Source organism: Numida meleagris, chromosome Z (assembly GCF_002078875.1).
Source record: "Numida meleagris isolate 19003 breed g44 Domestic line chromosome Z, NumMel1.0, whole genome shotgun sequence".
NCBI lineage: Eukaryota > Metazoa > Chordata > Aves > Galliformes > Numididae > Numida > Numida meleagris.
Window position 1 is genome coordinate 28089172 of NC_034438.1, and position 11048 is coordinate 28100219.

Below are 11048 nucleotides of genomic sequence, written 5' to 3' on the forward strand. Positions count from 1 at the left end.
TGATGGGGCCAGAGGGAATGGCCTCAAGCTGCACAAGGTGAAGTTCAGGTTGGCTCTTAGGAAAAATTTCCTCTCTGAAAGAGTCACTATCCCTGGAGGTGTTTAAGAAACATTTAGATGTTGTACTAAGGGACATGGTTTAGTGGGGAAATGCTCATGGTAGGTGGATGGTTGGACTAAATGATCTTGGAGGTCTTTTCCAACCTTGGTGATTCTATGAAAAATAATTCAGTAGGATGTTTTTCTCCATATAGGTACTTGCTACATATCTTCATGGAAGCAGGATGTTTAGATTGGTGTATTATCATAGGTCTTATCCTCAGAGAATCTTCAGTAATTAACCAGGTTTTCAGTGTAATGCAGTCCTCTGACATTGATGGAGAAATCTGTCAGAATATCAAGACTGGCCTATATGCTGTTGACAAATGGGCATCTACAGATTGGTAAGTGTTATTTTCCATCTTGATTTCCATTCGATTTGTGGATACTTAGTTACTCAATAGGTTGCCTAAAAAAATAAGTTGGAGTCATCTTAGCCTTAGATAAACAATTACTTAAAAACACTTTTACACAAAATTTATGGGTAGTCACTTGATAGAGTTGGGGTCAACCTTTTTCCTGTTTAAAACAAAATAACTCAGGTTCTTTACAGGAAGGATGCTAGAAGATAATCTTTTATACTAAACATTTCCCAACAAATGCTTCTTATTAGGTGTTTGACAGAAGTAGTATTATTAACTCACTAAAGGTTTTCCATACCATTATTTTTCTAGCCCTGGGTACAAGCCATTTCTAAATGTCATCAAACCACAGATCCAGAAGCTAAGTGAAATAGCAGAAGAGCAAGTACAGCCTGAAGCTTTTCAGCCAGTGAATCCCTCTAAGGTTACAGAACAAGCAAACATCAGAGCTGAGGAGAGCAGGACTTCGTCCAGCCATGGCACTAATCCTCAGAATGATGCTGCCAGCAGCAGTGCTAGCAGACATGAAGAGGACAAGTCTAAGACTGAGGATGAGGATTCATTTCAAGAGGGCAGTTATGACTGCATTGTGTCTTAAGTAGAGAATGAACTACTTCCCAAACATCAGGTGTGAGAGGAAGCAAACCAGCTCTAGACATGCTTCTGTGTTTTGGAGTAGGACTTCTTTTTTATATTTTAATCTTTCAAAGCTAAATTGGGGATAATATAACTAAGAAGCAGTTTCATCTAGTAACTTCAGAAGGTAGATTTTTTTTTTTTTAATGCAATCTTCAGACTGGAGCTTTTGGTTTTGATACTTAATAGTGCTGAGAGACAGTGAACACACACATAGACAGGTTCCACTAATGTTCATCAGGCCCTCTACATCACAAACATATTCTGGAGAAGCTACTATACTGTTTTTTGCTTGAGTTTAAAAAGTAAAGAAGAGGCTAAATCTGAAAGTATTCTCCTTCCCACCTTGCCTGCCTAAGAAATGTCTGATCAATGCAAATTGGTTTGATATCAATATTTTGTATGAAAGGAGTGTAAAATATATTGTATGTTTTTGTGAATACTCTTGTACAAATATTCAAGGTTGTACCATATTTGAAGGTACCCATATGTATTGTGCATGTTTCTAGATTCCTAGTAAAGTTAAAGCAGAGTTGCACTTCTTTCTGGATGAAGCATACTTTACTGACTTAGCAGAGACAGAAGGTGGCTTTTTTTTGTTGTTTTATTGCCACTTACAGATCTTTTACTTGGGTTTAAGGGATTGCTGAAGGTTATTTATTTTATTGTAAATTCTTTTCTGAAAAATGGATTTTTTAAATGTAAATATTCATCATATACTCTAGCTATGAAAAATTAGTTTAAAAGCTCATACTTAAACATTTTTCAAACATTTTATAATATGCATACTTGTAACTAAGACTTATTTAACTTTCATACAAGGTTATGAAAAGCTGGCTGCAGAAGTCTGTTGCTTTGAGGTACTTATTTTTTCTAGCTGCTGTCCGTATGTAATAACTACCTGTAACAGTATTAATTTAGATATTAGCTTCTTTGTACTGTGCAATCTGAACAAAAATGCAACATTGCTCATTTTATACAAAATAAACTAGTTTATTTTTTATAACATCACTTGATTACTGACATGGACCAAACAAGTCATCATAGGGTAGTTGCAGCATCTGTTGCTTTCATAGTGTAGTTACTAAATGCACATCCATTTAAACCCTGAAAATTAACAACCTTCACAATTAAGTTGAAATACATTGTGGTTTTATTGACTTTCCTTTGCAGATAAGATCAAGTGCTTTAAAATGTAAAATTTTAAATGGTTGCTTTACAGTGGCTTTCCTAAGCCAATACAACCAGTACAAGTGCAATAACAGTATTACCTGGAAAGCTGGAGGTTTAGTGAATGGAGCTTGAATCTCCACCTAAGAGTTGAAACTAATATCGAAGTTACAGCAAAGAACTCCAGTTCAAGAGTCCCAGCATTAAGTTTAGTCTGCATTATAGCTACTGGTTATAGATAATGTCCATCATACTTCCTTCCAAATAAGGACCTACGAGCCTGTTGTGATCTGACATCAGAATTCATTGTTCTAAGGGGATATTTAGAAAGCTTTTTTTTAATGGAAAACCTATTTAATCTATAAGTTTTCATGTTAAAACAAATAAAAACTGTGCTTCAAGTTAATATTTTTCTGTGATTCTGTGGTAATGCTGTAGGCCAAGCCCAACCTGATCATCTTCCTGCTGTTCAGGTTTGGATCTGTACAAGTGGACAAACATTAATTGATATACTACGATTCTTGATATTAAATATCTTACTACTGTGCTACTGTTGTTTAGCAGTTAAATCTTTTTAGTTGTGAAATTTTAGAAGTTTGTACTTCTCTAGTAGTAATTATCTCTATGCAAATCATGTGCTAATTTTGTATTTCAATTTCACTACTGTTATACTGTAATTAAAAGACAAATGCATTTAAATTTAACTGAAGTTACTCCTGTGGAAAATCACGCTTCATGCTAATGGTAGTGATCCTTACTAGATTTCCAGCATGTTGTCCTGGAGAAAGTACACTCTTCACAAAAAATGCCTGATGAAAATTGCGGTAATGTGCTGCATCATATCTATACTGAAGAATCATTTTACAGAATAATATCAGGTTTCTAAGTTAAACACTGCTTTGTTAGTGCATCTTTCAAGTAAACCTATTGTTCTGAAAAGAGATGTATTGTATTTTGCAAGACTGTTATAGCAGAGGGGGTTGCAGGAGTGGCTTCTGTGAGTGGGAACAAGGTGCTCCCCCCCTTGTCAAACAGCTACTTCCAGCTAGCTCCAACCCACCCCCCCCCCCCCGGGCAAAGCTGAGCCCATGGCTGATACTGATAGCATCTGTGATAAGATCTCAGAAAGGCTAAAAGCACTGTGCAGCAGCTGTGAGAGATAAAGGAATGAGGAAAAATGGGAGAAACCCAAAATCAGTGCAGAAGGAGGGCAGGAGGTGCTCCAGGCATGGAGCAGAAGTTCCTCGCAGCCCAGGAGTTGCCCATGGTGGAGCAGGTTCTGTGCAGCCCAGTGATGACCGTTTCAGAGCCAGTATCCATGCTGCAGCCTGTGCCAGAGCTGGATAGGCTCTGCTGCTTAATGCTGGATGTGGAGAGCCCATGCTGGGTACAAGCTCCCAAAAGGAGCTCTAGGCTAGGACATGGCAGGTGTGGTGGGGTAGATCACATACTGTGGAGCAGTCTTTTCCTGGAGGACTATCCTGTGAGGAGGAGGACTGCACTGAAGCAGTTTGTGAAGGCCCAAACCCTGTGGGAGGGACCCCACACTGAAAAAAAGGAGAAAACCATGATGAGGAAGGAGCAGCAGAGACTGCCCCAGCCCTGTGTGCACTGCCAGGAGGGAAGGAAGTAGAAAACTTGGGAATGTGCAAGTTGAGCCTGGGAAGAAAGGGGGGGGTGGAAGAATGGTGGTTTTAGTTCTATCCCTTTCTCAGCAACCTACTTTAATTTAAAACTGGCCATAAATTAAATCTGGTTTCCCTAGGTCAAGTCTGTTTCTTGCCTGTGATGGTAGATGATCTCCTTGTCTTCATCACAATCTTGGAGCTATTTCATCATATATTCTCTCCCTGTCCTGTTTGAGGAGAGGGAGTGCAAGCAGGTTGGCAGCCAGACAAGGTTATCCACCACCTGAGGTTCAGTCATATGCAAATGAGAGCTATTACCTCAACCTAAACGGGAGAAAACAGCCGTTTTAGCAGGTTGAGTCTCACCTCGTTTATCCAGGTTACACAGCCATGCCAGCACATGGGCTGCATGCAGCCTGGCCCAGCCCCTCCTGCAGCCACCCCCTGCCCCGCGCTGTAAAGGCGGTGGCTCTGCCCTGCCGAGCGGCCGCACGCCCATTGCTCACAACCGCCAAACATCAGCGTGCGATCGCACCACGTGAGCTGGAACTGGGACGGCGGGGGCCGTTCCCACATTCCCTGCAAATTTTCAAGTGGAATGTATGGAGTTGCAATCAGATATTCAACTCAAAAATTTCGTCGTGGCTCTTTGCCAATCTTCTATAAGCTCTCTCTTACTGGAGGAAAGTATCCCTCGTTTCACAATCACGCCTTGCTTGTTTCGTTGCTTTTTGGCAGTACGTACATGGGTGAACAACTGTTTTCAAGGGTGGAGCACAGGAAGAATAAAATTTCATCAAAAATCTCTGAGGAACACCTCGAGAACTCACTCAGAACTGTAACCACTGCCACTGAACCAGACTGATGCATTTGTTTCATGAAAACAAGGCAATGTATCCCACTAGTTTTTTTTATTTTGTTAAAAATAAAAATTAAATGTTGTTGCTAATACACATTAACTATATTATTATGTATTTTGCAAGGGCTGCTCCAAAAGTAATGCCTCCTGTTTTTTTCTTTTGGCCCACAATGTCAAAGGCAGAGGGTGGTGGTACAGCAGTAGGGGTTGAATTTTCCCACCAATGCTCCGATACGTATTGTTGCCATGTGACTGATGGCAGCAGAGGGGCACTCTGACAAAATGACGTCTGATACCGAAGTGTGGATGAAGCAAAGGTGGGTCGCTGAATTCTGCCATATGGAGAAAATAGCCCCCACTGGCATTCACTCATGCTTGCTGAATGTTTCTGGAGACCAACCAGTGGACATGAGCCCAGTGAGGAGGTGGGCGTGCATTTCAGCAGTGGCAACAGTAACGGGGTCCCCTCTGCTGGTTCAGATTTTGATGAGTGCAGCCTGTGAAGTCTTCATTGCTAGGGAAAATGCATAGCTAATGGTGGTGACTGTTGAAAAATAGTGTTTTGCAGCTGAAAATTGCTCTATCAAGCAGTGTTATTGTGCTCTTTGTTGTAGTTTCTGTGGAAATAAATAGTAGGCATTACTTGCAGAGTAACCTGCAAGTACTCTGCAAGTATGTGGCCCCAGACAGTTCCACTCAGTGGCTCAGGCAAGCCAGCAGCTGTACAAAAAAAGGCTTATGCTTCCTCATAATAAACTGAGGAAAAAAAAGTTGTCTACAGCTATAATGGGATTACTGAAGACAAATGAGAATAGTACACTCGTAAGAACCAGCTCTACGAAGGAAAAGCCCTAAGAAGAAAAAGTGCACAGATACTCTTAACCATCTCATAACTGTTTCCTCCATCCTGCAGCTCAGAGTTAAGACTTCTGGAGCACTCTAGTGCTTAATAAGATGAATTCTAGCTAATAGTGGCAAAAATAATCCCAATGCTTGAACGCTCACTAGGGGAAAAGGGCCACATATGGACCTTCTGCCACTGTGATACTGTGTTTGTATACTATTACCTACACTTTCAGAAGTGAGGTTAAACTGCAGAAAACTCTGAAGATGGCTTGTTTAAACAGGGAATGGCTGCCATTTCCTTTCTCTCATTTATGCCTTGCAGACTGGTCTTGATCACCTGAAGGGGTGGTTGGGCACATAACAAGAATGTAATGCATCAGTGTGAAAAGGCAATCTGAGAATAGGAAGGAAGAACTAAGGTTTTTCTTTACATCAAACAAAGGTATAAAAAGGTGCAAAGCAATGAAACACTTCAAGAAAGGAAACAACAACTTAGCCCCAGCATCACTGAAGCAAACAGATCTGTAGTCAAAGCTAGGCAGCAAACAAAACGGGAAGGCAAAAGTAAAAAGTTCAAGCTACTTTTTAGTCTTCCAGTGTGCACCTACATACCTTCAGCAAACTTTTCTATTTCCAAGCAGCTTTCTCATGCTGTGTAGATCAACTCTTGAAAGATACAACCTGGCATCTTGCTGAATTCCCTATAAACGATTGGAAGTTAGTAAGCCCAAGGAATTTCCCTCTCGGGGAACACTGAGGTTTTATAAAAGCAACAGAAAACTGAAGCCAGATAAAAACTTAGAAAAAAAGTAACTACTGATGCCTTTTTAATGATTCAAATTTCTCTAATAATGACCAAAGGCAGTTTTCTAAGACAGATGCTTAAACTCATGTGTTTGTTTGTGTCTACTGACATTGAAGCTTATTTGTTCCAGAGTTTCAGACCACATTGATAGAATGAGTCCTTTACTGACTAAATACAATAACATTCATGACTAGGTCTTCTGAAGCTGATTTGCTTGAAGAAGTGATGTTCAATACTGTGCTTGAAACATAGATAATAATGACTAGATCTCCATTCGCTGGTCCATAATTCCTGTTCAAATACCAGCTGTATCCCTGACATATTGTCAAGCTGCACCTGTAGCAGCAGAACCATGAAGTGGTGTGGCACAACAAAACCTCTTCTGCAGTGACTGTAAAAGCCTGACTAATTTCTAAGACTAATTTCTCCTCCAAAAATGGATGAATTTTCATAGAAGCATAGAGTGGCTTCAGTTGGAAGAGACCCCAAAGATCATCAAGTTCTAACCCTCTGCCATGGGCAGGGTTGCCTACCTCTAGATCAAGCACTAGAACAGATTGCCCACAGCCCCATCCAACCTGGCTTCAAACACCTCCAGGGATGGGGCATCCACAGCTTCTCTGGGCCAGCCTGTTCCAGCACCTCACCAACCCCTCAGTGAAAGAGTTCCCCTTGACTTCTCATTATGAGAAACACTCAGAATCAAAGATTTCTATTCAAGCAAGATCGTGAGAGCAGCAGTTTATTCACTATTGCAATAATGGGTACACATCCCCCACTAACAAGGGAGAATTTGCGCAACAAGTCAGTGAAATCCATTCATGCCCTGGGTCTGACACAGCTAATATCTCTCCTGGCACTCATTGGTTGAGGGTCTCAGGCTCACAATCTTCCTGACGCTGTTGTTACCATACATTTTCATATAAAGTCTGCTACCAATCTATTGTTTTGGGGTATGTTTTGTACTCTTCCATGGAGATAGGAGGACAATGTTTCCAAAAGTTAGCACATTCGTTCTGTCCTGTGCTAGGCTCTCCCCACCTTACCTTGTGCCTGTGCCAACTCTACCCAGGGCAGAACACCCCAATCTCAACTTGACTTTGTTCAGCAGCTTTCTTTGTGAAAGGCAACTTACCCTATACTACATACAGAAGCACTGGAAATTTCCACTGCAAAAACACAATCTACCTCTCACATCACCTAAACGTCCCTTCCTTTAGTTTAAAACCATTCCCCTTTGTCCTATCACTATCTACCTTATAGAAAGGTCATTTCCCTCTATATAATCTCCCTTCAAGTACTGTAAGGCTGCAATGAGGACTCCCCAGAGCCTGCTCCTCTCCAAGCTGAACAAGCCCAATTCCTTCAGTCTTTCTTCATAGGAGAGGTGCTCCAGCCCTCTGATCATCTTCATGGCCCTCCCCTGGACCCACTCAAACAACTCCAATTCTTTGTTGTGCTGAGGGCCCCAGGCTGGGATGTAGTACTCCAGATGTAACCTCACAAGGGCAGAGTAAAGGGGGGCAATCTCCTCCCTCTCCCTGCTGGCTACCCCTCTTCTGGTGCAGCCCAGGGTACTGCTGGCCTTCCAGGATGCAGGTGCACACTGCTGGCCCATGCTAAGTTTTTCATCCACTAGGATCCCGAAGTCCTGCTCTACAGGGCTGCTCTCAAGTTCTTCTTCTCCTGGTTTGTACACATACCTGTGATTGCCCTGACCGAAGCACAACACCTTGCACTTGGTCTTGTTGAATCTCACTAGATTTACATGGGCCCACTTTTCGAGCTTGTCCAGGTCCCACTGGATGGCTTCCCTTTCTTCTGTTGTATGAACTGCACTACTCACCACCTCCTGGTGTCATCAACAAACGTACTGAGGGTGTACTTGATCCGATCATCTATGTCACTGATGAAGAGCACCAGTCCCAAGATGGACTCCTGCAGGACACCACTCATGACTGGCCTCCTCCTGGACTGGGAGACATTCACCACAACCCTCTGGCTGGGGGTTCCAATTCTTTATCCACAGAATAGTCCACCCTTTGAATCCATCTCTCTCCAACTTAAGAGATAAAGATTTGGTGTGGGAACACAAAGGCCTTGCACAAATTCAGGCAGATGACATCAGGTGCCCATCCTTTGTCTATTGATGCCATCACTCCATCATAGAAGGCCACCAGATTGGTCAGGCACGATCTGCCCTTGGTGAAGCCATGCTGGCTGTTTCAGATCACCTGATCATCTCTCATGTGCCCTAATAATGTTTTCTAGCCTCCGCTCCATGATTTTCCCAGGTACAGACATGAGGTTCACTCATCTGTAGTCCTCCAGGCTTGTAGCAGACTCCAACCACCAGATGCCCTTCATAGGTCTGGTCCCTTATTTTCATTCACAAGCTCTCAACCTGACTGTGGCTGTTTCTCAGAGGCAGCTCTTTGCACTCGAGCTCCTCTGTAACACTGGGCAACTTCCCTGCCCCCTTTCCCTGCCTATATCTTCTGAAAAGCTTGTAGCCCTCAATCATTGTGCTCCAGCCATATGAATCATCCCACCAAGTCTCTGCATTCACAATTAGGTTCTAGTCTAATTGTGCCGTGGCTTCCAGTTCCTCCTGCTTATCACCCAGGTAGCATCCATCGGTGTAGAGGCACTTCAGTCGGGATATCAGCAATGTTACCCTCCTCTGAGGAGCCCTCTTGAGATCCTTTATGACAATTTAGAGGTTTTCCCCACTGTTTCCTAAAATGATGGCATTCCCTGGCCCTTCTTAGTGACACAGAACTCCATCCCCTTCCGCCCTCAATCCTAGCTTAAGCTCTGGTAATCAATCCAGCCAGCTTGCTTCCCAGAACACTCTTGCCCCACCTGCTCAGTTGCATTCCATCTGATCCCCACATGCCCAACATCTCCAAGGCCTTCCAAGATCATAGAACACAAAGCCTTGATCAAGACACCATCCACGCAGCCCATCATTCACCTGACCCATTCCTCTCCTTTTCAGGTCACAGCCACCAACTGGGAGAACAGAGGAGAACACTACTTGTGCCCTGAGCTCTCTAATATCCTTCTAAGGGATGTTAAGTCCCTTTTAACGTTCTGCAGTTTCTTTGTCACAGCCTTCTGAGACCCAACTTGAATGAGTAGGAGTGGATAGTAGTCATCCTGCTCTATCAGATAGAGTAGCCTCTTCTTGGCACCCATGGCAGACAGAAAACCTCTCTGCAGAGATTACCTGGGCGACAAGTGGGGGCCTCAGTGCCTCTCAGCAATGAGTCCCCAGTTACTCAGACTCTATGCCTCTTTGGTGGCACTGGTTCTGATGCAGTTCTTCAGTTGCTTAATATGCTTGTTGTTTCCCAAGTTTTGACTACTATCCACACCCTCTCCTTCTTCCAGCCCCCGAGCCTCGTGTCATGAACTGAGAACATTCTGTGTTCAAAATACAAGTCACACTTATGCAATTTTACATTCATTAATCATATTTTTGTGACAGAATTTAAGGCTATTGATTTCCCAGTGTTTTCCATGCTGCCTATCAGGTTTGAAGTTATATCATCCTGCCAGCTTCTTCCAAACCATTACTGAGCATCAAATCACACTCAGCGCCCAAGGAAAAACAGTACTGAACAACATTACCACGCATGCAAATTCTTCAGTAGCTCTGTCCCATATGCTACAATTAGGTCTGTATAGACTTGTTAGATCTTGTCTACTTGATTAGTGTTTTCCAGCAGGCCTACAATCCAACCTAAATTGAACAGACATTAAAGACAGGTTTTGCTAATACAGAACAACTCCACCTAGTTCAACACTCTGTTCTTTCATGTACGGTGTCTGAAACTCTTCTGTTCATTGCACTTATCCCAACGTTTTTCCTCCAAATGCATACCTTTTCTAGACATGCAATGTAAAGGTACAGTGACATACTCTAGTGCTGCATTAGTCTGCATAATCACAGCACACAAAGCGGAATCACAACACATAAAGGCCTCCTGTGAAAACACCTGCCTGAAGTGATAAATCACTTATTTTCCCTATAGATATATACCAGAATGATGTATGTTAATAAATAATAGATTCTTAAGCCCATCACAATTTAGGGAAGAACTCTAGCACAAAGGCAAAGAAAAGAAGCTTTTAAGAAGTGCAAGTAAAATGAATTTCCAAACAACTAGCTGCTCCCATTAAGAACAAAGACCTTTCTATTCTTAGGCCCTGATGGCCTTAAAATTACCAGCTACTTTGTGTTTATTTCATGGAGTAATACATGCAACAATTTTTACGACAAACAAGAAATCACAGCAGCAGAAAACGAATCTGCTTTTACTGAATGCGGAAGTAGATGCACACTGAAACACTCAGCAGAAGTTTCTACCACGCTTTGCTGCTGTGATCAACAACAGCAAATTTGCTCTGAACTACTAGTTCTGCAAAGTATACGCAACTCTGCTACCAACTCCTTCCCCACATCACATCTTGTTTCAAGGAGAACATTTCTGATCAGGCAAATAGCCAGGGATCTCATTTTAACATTTCTCAGCTCAGATAATTTTTTTTATACTTCTTGACCATGCACATAATCCACATAGCTCTAACTCTAGATGTTCCCAGCATCACTTAGCAGCAGTTCTACTCAAAGCAAA

The 11048-nt window shown here is 42.4% G+C and overlaps 1 protein-coding gene across 4 annotated transcripts in view; it reads left to right on the top strand.

The window, feature by feature from the left end:
- The window catches only part of RIC1 (RIC1 homolog, RAB6A GEF complex partner 1), a 53465-nt gene extending 50494 nt beyond the window's left edge, over window positions 1–2971 (top strand). For all 4 annotated transcript variants that reach the window (XM_021379270.1, XM_021379272.1, XM_021379271.1 and 1 more), the window contains 2 exons: window positions 255–443; window positions 774–2971. In XM_021379270.1, the coding sequence (XP_021234945.1) occupies window positions 255–443; window positions 774–1059 (475 nt within the window). In that variant the 3' untranslated portion in view covers window positions 1060–2971. The remainder of the gene's footprint in view (window positions 1–254; window positions 444–773) is intronic.